We start from the raw sequence: 21,545 nt of genomic DNA on the forward strand, positions 1-21,545 counted from the left end.
CAGACATTTTGCTCATTGCACGTACGTCTCTTTATTTCACAGGTACCTCTGCCCCCTTCACGAAAAAGGCTGCCAAAACTTTTAACCTCGAAAAGAAGTCTTTATTGTGGAGCTAAAACCTTCTGCCAGCTTCGTCCTTGTGTCGCACCTAGATAACCTACAGTACAGATGAGCATCCACGTTGCATTTAAGGAAGAATTTTTCGAAGTCTTTTGGCGGGAATGGTTTGTATGGCTCATTTGAAACTCTCTTTATCATACCTTTTAGATGTCACGAGAAATGGCCATCTCAAGTAAGGCCATGTCAACCAAGAATGTCAACAAAGGAAGGAACAAAAAATCGGGCGTTGAATTTTGTTTCCGTTTGTCTGTTTCAGTTTTTTTTCCGAAAGTCTGATAAAGTATGAAGGCGGGTAACGTTTTTAATGGCTCAATTCTTGGTCTTAATTTTTATTTCCTTCTTTCGCAGGTTTCTTGGACCACCCAATCAGCACGAGACCAGAGACAATTATCAATCTTCGAAAGAAGCTAAATTGGATCGACCCCTAATTCAGAGAATAAAGTGAAAAATTGGGGTTTGATCCTTCCACAATTCCCCAACAAACCTGCCTCCATTAGACAGTTTCCAACAGATATCTAACTACTCTGGAAAATTAACCAGAAGAGGTTCCCTTCAGACATCCGTCAATTTTAGTCAGTACGCTGTAGTATACATCTATGAAAACAGTCAACTTACATTACAGTACAGTATTACAATACAATCTTTCATTATACATGTATATAACAATAGTAATATTAGTATCTTCCTCTTACAATCGTAGAATACAGTAATATTACAATCATTTTAGACAGTTTTATTCCCCCCCCCCCCACCCTAAAAACAACTTTCTTAAAACTTTATTATCGTTATCTACCTTGTGGTACTAACATTTATAACAACACACATGCGTCTAGCGACCCCCGATTGTTCGTCAGTTCATCCTTCCTTTCCACGCTGATACTTTCTTGGACGTTTTATTTCTTCTTTCTCTTTCAATCTGAAGGAAATTGTACAACACAAAAATAATTTATCAATTTTTCCGTCGAATATAACTGGTAATAAATCAGTAACAGATCTGTTACTGACACCCAGTCAAGTGTACTATTTAAGATTAATTAACAACACGGTAAATAAAAAAAGAAATGAAAACGAGACTTTAGAGCATTTAATATTTCTTCTAAAGAAAGAGCGACGATTTCTGTTTTGAACATTTAACAATAACATCAATTGTTCTCACCATTTTCTTCTCTCTGATCGTCATTTTCAACTTGAGGTCTTTGCTTTACCTGAAAGAAGAAAGGTAAGCAACGATAACGACAACAGTTAATAATTTTACAACAGCGGCAACCGGAGTAAAAAAAAAATAACATTTACTACAACTATACCCCCTTTGCTTGCACCATGAAATACGGATCTGCGCAAACCACGACAGCGATAGCAACGATAACGTGGTGAAACAAAAGATTTATTTTGCAGAATAATAGCTAAGCAGGTGAGATGAGCAACTTTGTACATTTCCTAGTTGTCCTCTGCAAAACAACGACGATAAATCCAAGAACCCCGACGGCAATTAGTAACACATCTTGGAAGCCGACGACACCTTCGCATAAAAGCTGAAGAGGAAATCGAAAGTCATTCAAGACGATAAAAACTGCGAGCCACTCGCCAAATTCTTAACTTGTAATCACGGCAATCTGGCAAACTAGGGAAACGGAAATCTGTTTAAAGTAAATGTTTAAAGGAAGTTTAAAGTAAGTTGCAACCACAAACACTTATCTTAGAAATAGGAACGTAAAGATGACTCCTCTTAGTCTACATTTAAATAGAATTTCACTTAAATCTCGATAGCAGTAAATATAGCCATACTTGGCCTTCCTTCCTTGCTTAGGGTTAGCTTAAGGGTTAGGTTCTTTAGACGTAAGAGTGATCTTGAGCCCATTTCCTTCTCCTACGCTTCTTTTCAAAATCTGAAATATAGCGGAGAACAGAAGAATGTCATTTAGCAATAAGTTTTTAAATCTTTCCAATCTCAAATGTATGGTAGAAATATCGAAATACTATGTGTTGTTTATGAAAACTGGAGACCACTATAGTATAGGAATGAAACACCCACTTTTCAATAACATGGATTCAACAACAAGACGAATTCCACTCATCAATCGAAGGAATGACAAAATAACAACAAAGTCAGTGCCTCTTTAGCTTTCACTTTAACTTTCATCAAAAAATTTATATCCCATTTATATGTATTTCGCGGAGAGTGAGCTTTTAACATTTCCGAGCTTTGGACAAAGAAAAAGTAAAATTTTGGTCATCTAGTTATTCAGCCTGGATGATGTCTATTAAAAAAACAACAATTCAATTTCAAAGGATGATTATCAATTATTCTCTTTGAGTAACTATACAACATGACTACAATTAAACAAGCGGACGGCGTCGAATTCATCATGCATGTTAAAGTACTCTTGGAGTACTTTTGCAAGCAGTACTTACCTGTTGCTGAATGATAAGGACATCAGCTAGCGACTTTCAATCTCATATCGATTATAATCAGGCACAATTAGTCTCCTTAAGCAATTCCCTGTTTACCTGAAAGACATCACAACAAAGAGATTAATTTCAACACATGTTCAAATAGCAGGGCGAGGAAGTATTGTAAGTCTCATGACTTCAATTTGCTGCACTCGGAAATTGAACTGAGATAGCAGCACTGATTTCCAGATCACTGCTCCGAGCCAAGCACGTTTGAACATCACAGATTTTTTCCATGGCTTTAGTGGCATCGACCTAGTCATACCTCCTAGCTTTACCTAGCGGGTGTCTTTATGAATCCATGGTGAGAACACCCAGACAGTGAGATAACAAGCCAGTCAGTCAGCCAACCTGTCTTGAAATCTGTCAGTCAGCCAGTCACACAGTCAGCCAGTTAGTTTTGAAGTGTGTCTGCCACTCAGCCAGATAGTTTTTTTGGCATACCTTAGAAACCCAGTGTGCTGGTCAGTTGGCTTAGCAGAAAGTCAGATGCCAAGTCACGAAACCACAGTCAGTCAGTGTAACTACCAGTTTGAACATCTAAGGAAATACTAGACACTAAGTCAGTCATTTGATCAGCCAGTTGTTCAGTCAGTCCGTGTCTTAATCCAAGAAGTTGATAGTCGAACATTTGGCCAGTTAGTTGTCAGCAAGTCAGTCATGCAGAGTATATCCTAGTTAAATAGCATGTAAAATCAAAACCACCTTTCAATCTAAAGCCTGGACATATTGTAAGTGTCTGTCAGTTTAACGTTCTATCTGACAATCATAAATTCTGTGACGGAAATGCAGCCTTTCCACCAATACTATCAGTCAGTTTTTCTGTCAGATGAGCATGGATTGTGATGTTTCCAAACGTATCTTATTTTACATTCTCTTCTTCTGTCCTTCCACTAGGATCAGTTTTACCTCAGGCCCAAGAGGAAAAGGTGACATCCCATTTACCCAATTATGCAGTGGCATTTGAATCTTTTTTTGCGACTCATGTGCAGTTATTCTGCGGGCTCAGAGCTTCTTTGAGAGTGGCATTCACTTACAACTACTCATCTTTCTCAAATATGAAACACAATAAAATGGCTCAAATGCCCACTGCTTGCTTTCCCTTTTCCTTTTTTTCTTTGTTTTTTGTCCTTTCATTCTGAGACTTACTTAAAGTTTGTATTATTGCACTAAATGCGTGCAAATTACCCATGTCCGTATTTTCGAAAACTACCCTACATTATTTTAACCCTACATGTACAAGCATTCCGAAGATCAATACATGTTAAATAGCCATCAGCAGTTACTTTACATCATTAAATTATTTTTTTCCTTGTTAAAAGCCTGTTTAATATCAAAACAGTAGACAGACTCTCGACCTTACTCAGCAAATAATCATAGAGTTTTGCCTAAAAAATGTAAGTAAGCGTACCTCAGTTAAAATAGTTAATGTTGAACACTAAAATACACACTGATTACCTGGACTGAAGCTTCACGCCAATCTATTGACTCACATAATTTTTTTTTTTTTTTTTTTTTTTCAGAGAAATCAAATAGGGAAGTTTGACTACAAACACCTCCAGGGCTTGACCCAAACTTTTCAACTTACTAGCCAAGTGGTTAATTAAAGAAACTGAACTTACTATCACTTGAACAAAGAGAGTTTTAGCCGATGTTACTTTCCTTTACAAAGCACTGAATGGCATGATTAATGTTGATATTCAACCTTCTGCTGATTTATATTCAGAACATGACCAGTACTCCCTTAGACATAGCAATGATTTAACTCTGAAAAATAAATATGCTAAAATACTCATTTTTTCATAGAATTGTAAATTATAGTAGATGGAGTTTAATGCCTATGGACACTTGCCTTGAATCTAAAAAAATAACATTTTGCTTGAAAGCCAGAAATTTATTATTGTTATAGTCTTATTAAAGGGTGGAATGAGGGGGTGATTTAATTTTTTAATTAACTTTTTGGCAGTCTGTTTCTACTCTGAGTCAAGGACTCCTTTATATATCTTCCATATGCTATTTTTATCATTTATTTTTATCTTTATTTTTTTTTTACTTTTCTTTGGTGGCCATAAAATCGTAACAGATAAATAAAAAAACAAAAACACAATTTACAGGAAATAAATATCTTTCTTCCAGTTGTTATTGTTCTATTTTGTTTACTTTTTTGAAAATTTCAGAAGTACCCACACTGCATACAGAACCTCCAAGAATCTCTACCTATATTGTCCAATGCTCTTTTTCATACTCTTTTTTCTTTTGTGAAACAAAATGCCTGTCCTTATTCAAGGAGTAATTATCACCATTTAAAAAAAGTTGGAATCAGTTGAACGTAAAAATTTGTGTATTAGTTCCAGCTAGCTAGCTTAGTCCAACACTGAAAATGAGCAGCTTTATAGCATCAGAGTATAAAGTCAGCTAGTCATACATCCCAGGCAGAAGCTGGTCTGTCATTTAAACTTACCTTCAAATATCAGTAGTCCCTTTAATAATCAGAGTCATCCACAAAGTTAGTCAGTCAGTCAGCCAGTCAGTCAGTCAGCCAGTCAGTCAGTCAGCCAGTCAGCCAGTCAGTTAGTCAGTCAGCCAGTCAGTCAGTCAGCCAATCAGTCAGTCAGCGGATCAGCCAGTAATTGAGCCACAGAGTCAGTGCATCCATTCAATAATTAAGTCAGCCAGTCGGCCACCCTGCCAGTCAGTCCCATAGTCAGTGAGTCAGTCAGCCAGTACATATGCGCCAATTATTCAACCAGTAAGTCAATCATGCTGTAAGAAAGTGATCCAATCAGTGTTACTTTTGTAACACGTTCTACTTTTTGTTTGTTTACACAACTATTACTCGTTTACAGTTTTATTCATTTTGAAGTTTTTATTATTCATGCTGTGATTGTTTGGAATCAAGTTTCATTATTTAACCTTTGGAATTGACGCAATCAGCCTCTCCACATTTTAATTGGTTAGTTGCATATCTCCGTTTTCCTCTTGCTATCTTATTCTATCCCTATCTAAAGTTTGTAAAAAGCATAATCATTCCTTTTGAAAAAAAATAATAACATTTCTGTGGCAACAGCAGTATATGTCACGCCTCTTCAGTGAGGAAAACTGTCTTTCTTCGATAAAAAGAATTCCACTGTTCAAAATAAATTTGCAGTATGTACTGAATAAACTTGGGTTAATTGTACCTTGCTGCTGTACAGAATATTTTTGGAAAATAAATTTTAAATTCTTTTTGCCATTTGGAGAGGAGGTTCTATTCAAACTGGGCTGAGTAAAGATGGTTCTGATAAACATGTTTTTGTCAGTAAACAGATGGTTTTTCATTTCATGATGTTAAGACTGGTTTTTCAACTTTAAATTCACTAAAAATGCTGACTTGCGTAGAGAATTGCCAATTACAGAGGGTAAACTATGGTTCACATGTTTCTTAATAATAATAGGTATATATATTTCATACATTGGTTTTCAAATCTCAAAGTTTTCTAAAAACAGGTGTATATAATTATATACCCACAGGTTTTCAAAAAAATGCAGTTTGAAAATATGTACCGGCATAAAACATAATTTATACACATTTTGCCATTCAAGAGGTGTTGGAGATGTTATTAAGACTCAGCCACATTTTGGAACAAGTTTAAAGAAAAAGAAATCTCAACAGATTGGAATTTAGAAATGTCTGACCCTTCTAGACGTGTGATCTGAGCTTCATAATTTTGTTTTCATAGCAACTTACTAAGTTCCAGACCTGACATAATGGTATATGGATTTTCTAGCCAACCTTGCATTTTTATATTTGATGATCACTACCTTCATTGCAAGATCTGACATGCATTTCAAAGCTTTTGAGCAACTTAAATTAAAATTTACAGAGCTTCAATTATTAAAATAACTGAAACAATTCATTTAGGTTAGATAAGACAAGAAAAGAGTGTGTTGTCTAGGGAACAGTATATTGTAACAACAGTGAGTGTGTGGCATTCTGGACCAATATTATGACCAATTTCAGTAGTAACTGTTGCATATTGATGGAGAATTAGTTCTCTTTTCATTCCTGATTTAAAATCAGGTAGAGTAAATGACACCATCAGTTGTCCAATTTGCATATTTTAGTGATATAGTTTAAAACTTACATACACATAAATATCTTTGAAACTAAGACCTTGGGATTTTGAAATGGGAAACATTGATTTCAAGTTTCCATGAAAGTCTCTATGAGACAAGGGATGAAAATTTTATCAAAACAGCACCACCCAGGTGTCAAACTTATTAACTTGGTACTATATTAAAAGAAGACAGTAACTAGCGGTTGCAACAAGGCACTATTAATTGATTTGGAGAAACTAAATTACAGCTTACCTCGATGCAGTGTGTGCAGCACATGGACTGTGTGAGTGAACTTTAAGAGTCATTTCCTCTTCTCCTACATTGTACACCCATCGTAGACACGATGTCTTTTGCATTCCTCCAATCTTTCACCACCATGTTGAATTCAATAAGTTGTTCTCAGTTTCTGTCATTCATCACAAAACGGGGACCAGACAGAGGAAGTGAACAAGGCAAAGACTGTGGACAATATTCGTTTTCATGTGATGTCACCAGTAACTCACATTCACTGACAGGTTTCTTTTCATCAGCCATAAGCAGTGTTTCATTTCTACCTAAAAAATTTTTGGGACAAGGTTTGTTTGTCAACAAAATTCTTCAGTCACCTAGAAACCAAGTACTGTAATGATCTGATTTAGCAGTGGGGTCCTTATTTGCTTCAGGTACCTCAAGGGATGACGCTTACTCCAGACAGGGCACCTATTACTGACAGGGAACTTATTTCTTTTTTTTTTATAAACAGCAGAACAGAACATGCTTTAAACAAAGCTTAGATGTGTATTTAAAAAGGAACAATATCAGAAACTATAAAATAATTAAAGTAACAAATGTACAGATATTATATTTGAATAATAAAGGTAGGGAATATGTACTCTAGTCTTCCTATCACTGAAACAGAATAGAGGGGCTTATTGTATGTAAGGAGGGGCACTTATTTACCAATTGAAAACAAATTTGTATAGTTGCTTTCTAAAGAGGGGGCACTTACTGGAATGAAGGCACCCTTAAAAAGCAAATCCACACTGACTTTCAGACTGATGCTTCACATCTGACAAATTCACTGTTCATGGAATGCATTTTAAGTGCCGGTACCAGAAATACATTCACTTCAAGTACAAAGGAGTCTAAGAAAACAAATGCATTTTTTAATGCCTTGTACAGCTTGCAGACCTAACAATATTTGAACTTATGCTTAAAGAAATTAGTTTTTCAGAATTGAACAATCCCATGCGGTTTTTGGTTGATCATTGACAGTATTTGACTAAAGTATGGGAAACCTTGTTCCTTTTTTATTGTGCATGCTGCTTATGCACCTTTTAAGTTTTTGCAAAGGAAAAGGGCATTGGGTTCTTGGTTTTGCAGTTTGCCTATTTTTTAGATTGGTTTATGTCATTGCAGTTTGCTATTTTGTCAGTACTCATCGAAAAAGCTAAATGGCTATCAAATTTGGTATCCCATGTGTTTTAGATTTTTTCCTATTTGGGTTCTGGGTCCATGCACTGTTGTTCGAAAGCCAATTGGCACTAACCCAGGGTTAAATTTTGACTCAGATTTCCTTATTTCTCTTTTCAAGAACCTTTCTGGGATAATTTTCCCCACTCTTTTTAGAGTATCCAATCATCAAATTATAGACACAAAAAAAGGTCACCTTCAGCCTCACTCAGAATAAAAGGCTTGGCAACTGTAAAACAACAGATTTCCTTTGGGGAGACTACGGCTTTGTTTTTTATTGGTATGAGGTTATACGGAAACCTTTCCTGGATGTACTTAGAAAGTCCTGGAAATTAAAGAAACGCTCTGCCTTAAATGTAAGCTTCATTAAATCTTTTTTTTTTTTTTTTTTTACCACGAGGCAAAGACTGAGGTAGCGACTGTCACGGTGCTGCGAGCTCAGCTCCTTTGGTGGAGAGAAGTATTCAGACATCGCTTGAAGCATTAAAAACTGTGCCCATAGAATAACAGAATATACCGGAAATACTGCAGGCTTGCTTGCTTCACAACGAAAGGTAATAGGAAGCAGAGATAAAATGATTCATTATGCCCGTAGAGCAGTGCTCACCTTAGTAGGGTGAGTCTACTCACCCTAGGTGAGACTACTCACGCCTCACCTTGTGAGGCGTGAGTAGTCCAGTGGTCAGTGCGCTGGATTCTGGGTCAAACGGCCCGGGTTCAAGTCCTGGCTGGGGCTTAACGTTGAGTCCTTAAGCAAGACACTTCACTCACATTGTTTCGTCTTCTCGGATAGGACGTAAAGCCGGAGGTCCCGTCTCTTAAAGGGTAAGGGGTAAGAGACGTTAATTTCCCACGCACGAGATTACTGTGTGCTGGATGTCCTCCCCTGGGGTGGGTTGGTGGGAAAACAGCAGGTCCACATCAGCTTATACAGTTGCCAATAAATTCAACCTGCTTGAACAAATAAACATGATGATGATGATGATGATGATGATGATGAGTATTCAATATGATACCACTGTCTCACCTTGTCTTTATTTTAGAGTTTTCCAGCCGCTTTTATGTCACATTCTCCATGTAAGCACCCTCGAACAGCAGATAACATACATGGGAAGGAGAGAGATCTCTAAACTGCCATTTTTTCTGCTGCTGTGGTATCAGAATAGGCAGTTCATTCCGTATTCACCTTAAGATGGCCGCCATTTTGTGTTTACATTCTAGATGCCAGTTGTTGTTCGTTTGTTACGCAAATTGCGTCATGCACACGCGCATAGACACGCACACACGCGTGTATAACTGTCCACAAGTTGAAAGCCTTCGATTCTGGGAGGCAGCCTCTGCATGTGCCAAATGTTACATAGTTGTAGAGTGTTGCACTAAAAAAGCAATGAGGTATAAAATACAGTTGGGTTTATGAACAGCTCCTGTCGGTGCCAAAATTGCGACAAAAGGACTTGGTTAGAACATAATTTGTACACAGGTCAATTGACAGGCCGGTGATAGGGCAGGAAATCAGTAGAATGGGTACGTGATTTAAATAGGTACCAAATGTATCTTTAAGCAAATTAATAAAGTTTAAGTTTTGGGTCGATGTTTCGCGTTTTTCACCTTGCAACTTGTCGCGGGACAAAATTTTTTTCTTTTTGCATATAATTTTAAAAATAGACTGAGTTGTTTTTAAGAAGAACCTGCTAAGTCTGATTGCGAAAAGCGTATCTATCGCAAAAAACACCAAAACCTGTTGCTAAAACTTAGGCATTCATACATCGAAGTATAAATCTGTTTCACGTCTCTACAAACCTGTTGAACAAGGCAGGCCATCAATCACTTCACACAGTGTCCCGTGAAATCCTGGTACACAGCTACCGTTATATCCGTTGACTCCTTCTGTGCAAGTTCCACTGTTTTTGCAGTGATGGCTGTCACAAGCAACTTTTTGGGAGTTTAAGATAGCGTTAAGAATTGTCAGAAATGTTCTGTTATACGTTCTACGCAATTAACGGCGGTTAACATGAAGAGACTTCAGAAATCATTGGACACTTACATTAAAGACGTGGGACTGATTTGACTGATATGACGATGGGCAGTTTTGCCGCTGTACCAGCCACGTATACAACGGTCGTTTCTCCAAATATGCATATACAATCTGAATTTTTTAATTTGTTAACTTAAAAAAAAGATGTAATGTTCTTGAGATATTTTTCAAATTAAAAGTTAGCCAGACACGTATACACAATTATTTATCATGATCCTTTCGGCCCCGCTCGCGCAATCTCACAGGTTAACTTAGTGAAAGTTGAAGCGTGCAGGGCCGAGCGGGTTGACTTGAGCCGGTCTGGAAAAGGCCGTTCGGCCCTGCTGCCCTCGTGTTGCTTTCTTACAAAACCTTAAAGGACAACAGAAATGAGAAAAAAGTCGCATTCTTCAAGGAATTGGGAGTTTCTTGCTCTGACTTGAAAAATTAAAAGAAAAGTTTTATTTGAAGATTTTTTGTGTGTGTTCGTGTGGTGCATGTGTCGGTCTATTGCGTCCTACTTATGCCCAAATTTTTAACACTTGGTAATCATATGATAAATTGCTTAATGACTGAGTTTGGTCGTGCCGGATGGGGAAATATTTGGCTCTCGGTCATGCGGCACGGACAAATCGACTTTGCTGCGCTCGGTCCGTACATCATGACCTCGAGCCAAATCCTTTCCCGTCCAACCCTCCCAATCAGTCAATAACTACATAATATTTATAGTCTTGAACTTTTTCCATTCCTGTCAGTTTTCCATTACATTTTTTTCTCAACACGCTCTGTTTCATTTTGTTTCACCGTTGGTGTTTGTCCCATTAAAGTGTTGGTTTTTTTTTGGTTCCAAGTCTCGGAGAATAAATATTTTGCCATTTTCCTTGACTGACATTACATCACCATCTCTATTCCGCTGTTCTTAACCAGATTAGTACAAGTTTCTCCGGTGCAAGGAGCCTTGCACTCACATGAATAACATTGTTGTTTCTCGTCATACACTCACACACCTCCATTTTTACGACTGTTGGTTGTTGGACAGCCCTAAAAAGAAGTAATAACAGACAGTGTGTCGTGAAAACTTGATCAGAACACGAATATGAAAGTACCTTGAAATTATTCCAAAGTAGAGCTTCACCTGTCGCCGCAAATTATGATTCAGTTTTAAAAGCAGATTCCCTTGAAAATAAAAAAGGTCTTCGAGTCCTACACCATGTGTTGCCTTTCGTTCAAAGGATATCTTGTCATACGGAAAAGATGCTACTTTGATGACTGAATATCAGGCGATAAGATCATGGATTTTGTCATATTTGTCATATGGTAGCGTTACAAGACTACTTGAACAGAGTTAATAGAGTTAATTCCTCTCTATTAACTCTGGCTTGAAACATATTTTGGCAAGAATGACAAAGCAAGTCAATGGCTTCTTTCTTCGGCTAATGCTTAAAGTGAATACGTAAGATTTACCATGAGGTAGCTACAAGGAGCCTTTCATTCAGACTAATAGCAAGATCTGAAACTGAAATGTTTAGAAAAATTCGACTGAATGGTGGCTCATTAAAACCTGATCGATTTTTTACCATGGCACTCAGCTGACACACTGCTCATGGCGCCGTGATTTGTAAATGTACGACAGATCAACGACTGCCGAGTTTTACAGGAGCATGAAGATAGATTGTACGAGGTGACTGCGTCCCTTGGGCAGCATCATTTCGACTCAATGCAGCGAAAAGTATATCGGAACAAGCCCTTAGTCGTTCAAAGGCGGACGTTGTAATTTGTGAGGCTTAGTTTACTGTAATAAACGGAGATCGCCAAAAGTATTAACTTTTTGTTTCTGTTTACACCCGATGAACACAACATAATAATTCTTTCTCTTTTAACCGTCAACCGGGCGTCGCAACTCAGAGATAAATTAAAATCCAGCGTCTAAAAGTAACATATCTTGCCCCGCTCAAACTGTCAATCGGAATACCCATGCTGTTATTCGTCTGATAACAGGAAAAACAGTGATGGTAAAGCAAGCCCAAAACGACGGAAATCGCCAAAAAACACAATAGAAACACAAGGAATTAGTAAGTTTTATTAATGTAACGTGTAAAATGTTCGTATTTCGGAATATTTAGTGTTTTAAATGGACCATATTTTGTTCCCCATACTATTCTTTAAAACGCATTCAAATTCTCAACGATAACTCGCATAACTTAACATCGCGTCACATTTCTTGAAATAATCCTTCGCCTTTCCTCATGACGTGAGCTTGAGACACCTGTGGTCAGCCATGTATTAGGGCGGCTTTTCATCGTCTAAAACCATCTCTTTTTCGGCGGCTTTATTATCGCGAAGGCGAAATGAAACGAAAAAAAATACGTTGTACCTAGACGATAGACACTTACAGAAACCAGATGAGGCTATTGTTCGGAAGCGAAACGGAAAATCCAAACAGACACTTTAATTCCAACACGGTAAACTGTAGACTCACGGTAAACGACAACGACCGTTAAACAAACCACCAATCGATAAACTAGGAAACTTTCAACTCTTCTCTATAAAAATTGCACACGTCAAAATTAAAAAGGTCCGCGTGATTTGCTTACGATATTATTAAATTCCGTAATCCCAAAGCACGCACACGTGAGTCGCGGGCGCACAAAAACAGTGATGGTAAAGCAAGCCCAAAACGACGGAAATCGCCAAAAAACACAACAGAAACACAAGGCGAAAACTTCTTTAACGTCGTCTTAACATTTTCCCCTCCCACACTGGGAGGTAGTCCTAGTGTGTTTCCCATTAAGTAGTTAACAGTTAATTCCAAGCGGAACCAGTTTGTTAATCGTTCTCATGACAGTCTTGACACCACACGCAACTTTAGCTACTCGGGTGTGGCCATCTCGTCCAGGATACACTTCAACAATCCGTCCTAATGGCCGACGTCCTCTTGGGGTATTGGGCTGAATTACAAGAACCACATCCTCAACTTTTAGGTCTCGGCATTCTGAAGTCCACTTTGGTCGACTGTTAAGGGCTGGAACAAATTCCTTGAGCCATCTCCTCCACACTCGTGAAATAATGTCTTAAACCTTTCGCCATCGTTGACACGGATGCAAAGTAGTGGTTTCAACGGCCTCAGGAGCGAACTGTCCTCCCATTTGGCCGTGCAAGAAATGGTTAGGTGTCAATGGGACATCGTATCGTGATAAGTCAACAGACGGGAATTAAGAAGGGACTCCACCCCTGCGAACACGGTGATCAGCTTCTCGTCGTTCACGTCCCGTTCTCCCACAACGGCGTAAGTAGCCTTCTTAACAGCTTTCACCGTTACTTCATGGTCTCCTCCAAAATGTGGGGCAGCTGATGGATTGAATCTCCCTATCACTCCAAGTTCGAATGTCTTGGTCTGAAGATGTTTTCGGTCTAACTGACGGACTAGTTTCTTTAACTCGCTCACTGCGCCCACGAAATTTGTGCCTCTGTCGCTTGTCACTTCTTTAGGAACTCCACGGCGACTGGTAAAACGGGCGAAGGCGTTTAATAACGTGTCGGTATCCAGTCCCCAGGCCATCTCTAAATGCACTACTCGTGTTTCTAAGCAAGTAAATAGGCACAGCCACCTTTTCTGTCGTGGTTTTCCGCGTCCTTGAACAGTATAGAAAGGACCTGCAAAATCTACGGCTGTTTGGGCGAAGGGTCTGAAGCTGAAACGGAGCCTCATTTGCGGGAGTGGGCCATAATCTGACAAACTGGCTTGTTTCGTCTTCTCTTACATTCGTTACATTCGTTACATTCATGATCCCACTCACGAATCTCCTCGCGTGCGGCGATAATGCAAAATCTCTCACTCAACTGGCAAAGAGTGAAGTTTACTCCAGCAGCATGATTTCCTCTCATGATAGTGCTTCGCAATAACTTTCGTCACCCAGTGTCCACGAGACAGAATTATTGGAAATCTGGTATCATATGGAAGAAAACCTGCGAACTTTAATCGACCATCACTGCGGATAACTCTATCGTCGTCGATGCACGGGTTAACCTTTATCAATTGGCTTTTCTTTGGTATCGGCTTCCCTCAGCTCAAAGCTGTGTACTCGTCACAAAAAGCCTTGCGTTGTGCCAAGCGCACTATTTCTCCTTCAGCATCCTTTATTTATTCGGGAAACAGTTCCATACTTTCATTCCTGTTGTCTCTGTTGCACATGTTTTGCAGTACTCTTCTCACTCTCGCGTGTACTCGAACGAAACGAGTCCAGCTGGAAAACCGTTTCTGATCTAGTCTCCACTCTTTTAGCGTGTTGCTCTGTTTCGGTGCGGTTCCTTTCTGAAGATTACATGTCATAAGGGTTGCATAAGCATTCATGTCTCCTTTCCTCCTCGAATTTCTCGTCTCTGACATTTCACTAGGTTCGTCCGGGACTTTTATCTTTGACCACTTAATGAAATCATCTGTCAGCCAGTCTGGACCATTCCACCACAAGGAACATTTGGCTAATTCTTAAGGCGTGACCTCTCTTGTACATAATTCGGCTGGATTCTCTTTGGTAGAGACATGCTGCCACTGCGACAGCTCAGTGAACATCTGCAATTCCCCAATTCGGTTGGCTACGAACGGTCGGAAGTCCTTGCCGCATCCTCGGATCCACCATAGAACATCTGTACTGTCAGAGTAAAACGTCACGCTCTGGAATGGTTCTTCTAAGGCCATCAGCAACGACTGTGTTAAGCGCAGGCCCAAAATCACACCCATTAGTTTCAGCCTGGGTTCTGTCATCGGGTTCTGTGGCGCCACTTTGCTCTTTGCTGCTATCTGGAGACTAGTTACAGTATCGGTATCGTATCCGCAGCGGATATAGACTGCTGCACGAAAAGCTTGTTGAGAGGCATCGACGCAAGTCACAATGTGCTTCGACTTCACAGGCTCTGGACTTCGCAGACACCGAGGAATCATCACCTCGTGCAGACTTTTCAATTGCTCGAACCAAGCCCCCATTTTTTTGGCTATTTCATCCTGAACTTTGTCGTCCCAGTGGTAACCTCGCATCCACAGTTCCTGAAGTAGAATCTTTGCCACAATAACGTACGGGCAAACTAATCTCAGCGGGTCAAAAATCGCTGCTACTTTACGCAGGACGTTTCGTTTTGTTGTCTGAAATTCTGGAGAAACTGGAGAAGCGGTAGCAGTGAACACGTCTTCAGTACTTTTCCACGAAATTCCCAGTGCCTTCGTTATCGGGTCTTGACCGCTGTTAATCATAATCTATGCGGCGCGTTCTTCCGATTGAATCGCTTCAATAACTTTCGGTGAATTAGAGACTCATTTCCTAGCTTGCGTGCTGGCGACTCACCATAATGTCTTCAACTAACGGTATATCGATCTCCACTCCTTTATCATGGTTTTCAACCCTGTCAATAGATTCGTCAATATAGGTTGACTTGAGGACGGTCTCAGCGGCAAGGGAATAACGGTCTTGGTTTCTTCGAGCGTTTTCCTGGGCGACGAACTGCGACTCCATAGGGACTGAATTCTTCCCAAAAACTACACGGTTAAACTCGAACACATCTGGCTCTCGGTTAGGATGTCATTTAAGGAAGAACCATTAGATTTAGCGGCACATTCAAATACGATTCTTACTTTTGTTGTCGATTTATCCATTCTCACGACCGGAAAATGCGGTAAATACCATACGTTAGCTGGCAGCTGTTCGTTTGAGGGAACCTTTCGTAAATATCCTTTATCAACATAGGCTTGGACGGTTACTTGATATTCTTCTGTGTGTCTGTGTGTCTTTATTGTTCAAAAGATAAAATTACATATCTTATGTTACATCTAATACAGGAAGTACACTTTCACAAAGCTACATTATACTTAAAAACAATTCTATTAAAAAATGTATTCTTAAAACGGTTTGTGCGAATAGCGGGCATGACAGGGGATTTATTTCTCAAATTATACTTCGTGATCTTGGTCTCAGGGAAGTAGGCTCTTCGGTGACGCGGCTGTTCTTCTTCAAATTTCTTTCGGTGCTTCGTAGGCGAGACAGTGCCATAGGTTTAGGGTCACAGAGATCGGGTTTGTTTTCTTTCCAAGGAACGGCTACACGATACCTTCCATTTTTGTACTTTAGGGAATCTTTCACTTTGCTTATTAAAGCTAGTCTTTCTTCTTCGGTGAGTACGAGTCCGTCATCGCGGTCTGTGCCAGACTTCTCAATTTCCCAGAATCTCTTTAAGCTATTGTCGACATCACAAGAGGACTCTTTTCTCTATTATGCGCCGTTTGACCAAGGCTTAATTAAGATTTCTTTTGCCTCCTCGTATTCGGGGGCGGTGAATAAAAGACAACGGTTGGCTTCCAAAGCGTAATCTTGCTACTTTCAAATGAGCTGGCTCCGTTGACTCGTTTACGAGACTTGTAAAGAGGGCCCGAAAATCTTCAAACTTTCTCTTGTCACCATTAAACGTCGGAACTGTTAACGGCTTCAAATATATCAGTCCCGGTCGTCGTGGCTGCCGTGACTTTCGTTAAGCTGATCTTCTCGGGCCGATTGCTCGTAGCGATCCGCCGTGTTCTCGCTTAATGGCCAGTTCATATTTTCGGTTTTGGACGCGCGGACTTTAATCGCATTTTGACCCGCTTCAATCGTTCTTTGTACGTTTCGGACTCTTCAAATGCTTCTTTTTTTTGCAGCTTCTTCTTCGAATTCCACATAGAACGCAGTCAGTTCCTCTAAATCTCTTGTACGTCCTCTAGAGCTGCCCACAGCTGTTCAATCACACTTTCTATGTCCGTTATTTCTGAATCTCTTAAGCTTAGTTTTCCTACTCATGTCTGAGTTTTGTCAATTTCGTCTTTGCGTTACGTTTTCTTTTCTGTCAACAGAACGTCCTTTTGCTTCTGTTTGTCGACTCCACTCGGTCCAGTTTTGTCATTTTTCTCGGTAACTTCAACAACTTCGAAATTCTCGGATTCAGCGGAAGCCATAGCACTCAACTCCGAAACTCAACTCGCAAACGAAACCTCATACACAATTACAGCTCATACCTTGCTCCGACCGTGGTCGCCAAAAATGTTCCGAAGCGAAACGGAAAATTCAAACAGACACTTTAATTCCAACGCGGTAAACTGTAGAATCACGGTATACAACAACGACCGCTAAACAAACCGCCAATCGATAAACTAAAAAACTTTCAACTCTTCTCTATAAAAATTGCACACGTCAAAACTAAAAAGGTCCGCGTGACTTGCTTACGGTATTATTAAACTACGAAATCGCAAAGCACGCGCACGTGAGTCGCGCGCGCAAATTAACAATTGGTTCATACGTCAGCGTGCGTTCATCGAGATATGAAGCACGCGAGAAGTTTGGAGAGCACGAAAGATGCGTAAGAGTTGCTGAAGGCGTAGCCGAGAGCAACTCTAGCTTCTTGCATGCTCTCAAAACTTCTCAAGTGCTTCATATCTCGATGAACGCACAGCTGACGTATGAACCAATTGTTTTATAACATTTTCAACGCTTTAGTTTACGTATAAAGGGCAGAAATTTCCTCTCGTTCGCTTCAATGCGTTGTTTATTTTGCTTCGGAAAATTATTTCGCCATGCTTTAATGATCTGGAATAGCACGAATAAATAAGATTTTGTCTCAGATTTGTCAAAAACTGACAGGTGAATTCATGCATGGAAATGAAGTTAGCGTTCCGAAACGAGATGAAACCAGATACAATGAAATATATGAAGCTCATATATTTTGAACTGCGGTATCAGATACGTATGATGCACGATCCTCGCAGTAGATAGCGCTATTTAAGCAATAGCGAAAATCAGACCTGAAAAAAATCAGGCCTGTACGGGATTCGAACCACTGACCTCTGCGATACTAGTGCAGCGCTCTACCAATTGAGCTTACAAGCCAACTGGAGCAGGCCGTTAAGTTGATTCGTAATAAACCCGTGAAAGTGATAAATGAGATACAATGAATATAAGAAGTTCTTATATTTTAAACTGCGGTATTAGATACGTATGATGCACGATCCTCGCAGTAGATAGCGCTATTTATGCAATAGCGAAAATCAGACCACGAAAATCACGGGTTTATTACGAATCAACTTAACGGCCTGCTCCCAGTTGGTAGAGCGCTGCACTAGTATCGCAGAGGTCAGTGGTTCGAGTCCCGTACAGGCCTGATTTTTTTCAGGTATGATTTTCGCTATTGCATAAATAGCGCTATCTACTGCGAGGATCGTGCATCATACGTATGGTTTTCATTTTCCTTTTCCTTTTCATTTTCATTTTTTCATTTTCATTTTCAATTTACAAGCTATGTTATAAAGTTCTTTAACGTCTTCTTAACAGGTATAAAAAGTTAGTTCTCGATCAAGATTGCAATGATTTACTCAAATAATATTTCACTCACGGTAAGCCGTCATTTTCTGAAATACAGAAAGGACCGAAAACGGCCAATAATCCCGCAATGCATCCTGGTTAAGCGTCACCTGGTGCATCTGCTTGGTGTGCTCCAAAGCTCCCGCCTTTGTGTCTTCCACGCTGATATGGCGTCTGGAAAAAAATGATCCTAAAACGGGGAAAAAATATTTTGAAGGCTTTAGCCTTTTTAGTGGCCGTTTATGTCTCTTTTCAGCTAAGACTTAAATGGAGTACTCGTTCCTCCTTTTCTGACATCGCTAACGAAGAAGTAGATGTCGCAGAATATATGCAGTGGACACAACTGCAAGAACCGAAAATAAATCAACTAAACTCAACCACGGAATCTTCATCAAGCTTCACAACGACTTCTATCCCGCAAATGAAGCACAAAACATTTCTCATAACCAGGAGATCTTGTATGCAACATTACGATCTTCTGATGATTATCTCATCCGCTCCAGGTAATTTCGAAAGAAGGAACAACATTCGTAAGACATGGGCATTCGAAAGATCCGCAAAACCAAGATGGACGTCAGTTTTTCTGATCGCTCAAACACGGGATGAAGGAGTGTCGAACTTGCTGTTGGAGGAAGACGAAGCTCTTAAAGACCTTGTGCGAGCTACCTATTATGACTACTATTACAATCAAACCCACAAGATAAAAATGGGCTTCGAATGGGCAATAACGTATTGCAATTTCTCGTTTCTTTTGAAATTGGATGACGACGTTTTCGTGCATATTCCAAGAGTTCTCTCCTTCTTAAGCGCACCCACCACGCCGAAGAAAAAGCTTTACGCTGGCAAAAATTATAGGAACGATTACGTCGCTCGAGTAGGAAAATGGAAGGTGTCTTACGAAGAATATAACGGAACAACTTATCCCGATTTTTGCCCAGGGTTTGGATATATTTTATCTCACGACGTTGTAACTGCATTTGTCGACACGTTCTCTTCCTTTCCGTACTTTAGATTAGACGATGTTTACGTTGGCATGCTAGCGAGTAAGAACGGATTCAGTATCACGCACAACAGAGGTTTTGAAGTATGGCATCCACCTCAATATGTTTGTATTCCAACAACTGATACTTTAGTCAGGCATGATGTAGAAGAAGAGTGCCAAATGAAAATGTTTAATTTAGCCATTTTCCCTGAGTAGTTCAATGGTGTGGTTAACACATGCGTAGGCAGTGATGTTTACTTGCATTTTTGTTTAAGATCCATTATTAATTTGAGTACCGCTCTTTTACAGCTTCCTTATTATGAATGTACGTTGCTCGAATAGTCAAATTTAGGTTATTGGATGCTACAAAATTTACCAATAATAAGGCTGACTCTTAGAACAAGTCGTTCATCTGACAATGTCCGAATCAGAGACATCGAGAAGCGTTTGCCGCAGATTATCTCAAGCGTGTTGCTCGTTAATGCTACTCCTGCAAAAGTTTATCAGTTTTGACGGTTTTGCATGCGATTTGGGTTTTGATCGATTTTTTCCTACGGTTTTGTGGGTCCCAATAGACCTGAACGCACTCTCCTATGTTTACTAATCAGGTTAAGTATTTTAACACTTAAAAAAATTAAACTCATCTTACCGCGTATTGGATGCCACAACATTTACTGATAATAAAGCGGAGTGTTAGGACAAGTACCTTTCCACGTATTGGATGCTACAACATTTACCGATAATAGTAGCAGAGATATCGAGAAGCATCTGCCGCAGTTTGTGACAGAGTATCTCAAGCGTGTCGCCCATTAATTGTTGGGGGCACTCACTCTCTTTCCCCACGAATCTCTGTCCAACTCATGATATTAGGGTATTAGGGTATTAGGGTATTTGATGCTACAATATTTACCGGTTATTTTAATCAAATTTGCCGGTTTTGTACGAAACAAAACCGTAAAACTAAAATACAAGCGAGAATATCTAGTCTAAGCGACATGAAAGGACAAGGCCGAAACATAATTGGATGTGATAAAAACACGAACGCAGGAAACGGCAAAACAACTAAACTAGAAATAACCGACGAAATGAAGCCAAAAAGGTAGAAACACGTTCTTACCGATTGTCCTCTCTGTACGCCTGAGTAGTTATATACGCAAGATCCAAAGACTTCGCAACGAACGCAATAAACTTCAAGAACGCAAATTTAGACCGTACACACAGACTACTAGTAAAGACGCACGAGGTTCTGAAATACGATCTGACAGAAACGTCACTATAATCTAACCTAAACAGTTACAAAAATATTCCGAAAAAGTTGGGACATGATCTTCTTTAATGGCCCCTCTTGCTTATTTTCAACCTCTATATAATTTAATTGCTTTATAATTGTAATCTTTTAAAATCTCTTTACTTAAAAATATATACGGTCTCTTGGCATGCTGTAAGACTGATATGGATAGTCGTTATTTAGATAAGCGGTATTGCCTCTGGGTAATATTACCGATAGTTCTACAAAAGTTCAATGTAGCTGCATAATTGTACAAACAATCACATTTATTATCATCTGTGGCGCTTTTGCTTCGATCCGCTTTTTACGGGAAGGGATTTGAAATCCTTTAAATAGACCTGTTTTACTGACATTCTTCGTTTTAAATTACTTTATCGCATATTTTGAGTCGACCCAGGGCATTACCAGTGGTCTACTTTATCATTCGTAAGCTATTAAATCTAATGGTACGTATGATGCATGATCCTCGCAGTAGAGAACGCTATCATTTATGCAATAGCGAATAACGGACCTTATAATAAACTTCGAGTCGTAAACTGTAATTAAAATTGATTTAATCTGATTTGTGCCCATTTACAGTACAACCCAACCTTGATGTCGATGTCGACGAAAGTCTTATCTCGCTTCAGCAATTAGTTTCAAATGTCAATCGATTAGATCAAAGGTCCACTGTACAAACAAAACATTACCTAATGAATCGCTAAAACACGTGTCGCTTCACGTGGGTCCGCGTGTAACATGTGCGAAGAATCTGACAGACCTGAAAAA

General features: G+C 39.5%; 3 protein-coding genes across 4 annotated transcripts in view; 1 reads left to right on the forward strand and 2 right to left on the reverse strand.

The window, feature by feature from the left end:
* The window catches only part of LOC111346485 (uncharacterized), a 77,748-nt gene that overhangs the window by 42,349 nt on the left and 13,854 nt on the right, over window positions 1-21,545 (reverse strand). The window lies entirely within an intron of this gene.
* Window positions 1,279-18,662, reverse strand: LOC148732939 (coagulation factor X-like). The gene is made up of 9 exons (XM_088758505.1): window positions 18,539-18,662; window positions 9,922-10,053; window positions 9,149-9,497; window positions 8,752-9,072; window positions 7,658-7,793; window positions 6,922-7,223; window positions 2,533-2,628; window positions 1,906-2,006; window positions 1,279-1,325 (listed from the first exon to the last, which is right to left on the reverse strand). Exons 1-3 carry the CDS (start codon window positions 18,624-18,626, stop codon window positions 9,475-9,477), a joined length of 243 nt encoding a protein of 80 aa, XP_088614631.1. The 5' UTR covers window positions 18,627-18,662; the 3' UTR covers window positions 1,279-1,325; window positions 1,906-2,006; window positions 2,533-2,628; window positions 6,922-7,223; window positions 7,658-7,793; window positions 8,752-9,072; window positions 9,149-9,474.
* LOC148732940 (beta-1,3-galactosyltransferase 5-like) lies at window positions 18,692-19,892 on the forward strand. The gene has a single exon (XM_088758503.1). The coding sequence runs from the start codon at window positions 18,692-18,694 to the stop codon at window positions 19,703-19,705; it is 1,014 nt and encodes a 337-aa protein (XP_088614629.1). The 3' UTR covers window positions 19,706-19,892.

The sequence above is a fragment of the Stylophora pistillata genome, chromosome 4 (genome assembly GCF_964205215.1).
Source record: "Stylophora pistillata chromosome 4, jaStyPist1.2, whole genome shotgun sequence".
Lineage (NCBI taxonomy): Eukaryota > Metazoa > Cnidaria > Anthozoa > Scleractinia > Pocilloporidae > Stylophora > Stylophora pistillata.

Bases quoted from the DNA above. Each gene is read 5' to 3' on its own strand.
- LOC148732939 (XM_088758505.1), bottom strand. From the start codon at position 18,626: ATGCACCAGGTGACGCTTAACCAGGATGCATTGCGGGATTATTGGCCG. The intron at 10,054-18,538 runs GTGAGTGAAATA...ACTCCCAAAAAG, and splicing joins TCAGAAAATGACGGCTTACC to TTGCTTGTGACAGCCATCAC. The intron at 9,498-9,921 runs GTTTGTAGAGAC...TTGCTTTTTTAG, and splicing joins TGGCCTGCCTTGTTCAACAG to TGCAACACTCTACAACTATG.
- LOC148732940 (XM_088758503.1), top strand. From the start codon at position 18,692: ATGATCCTAAAACGGGGAAAAAATATTTTGAAGGCTTTAGCCTTTTTA.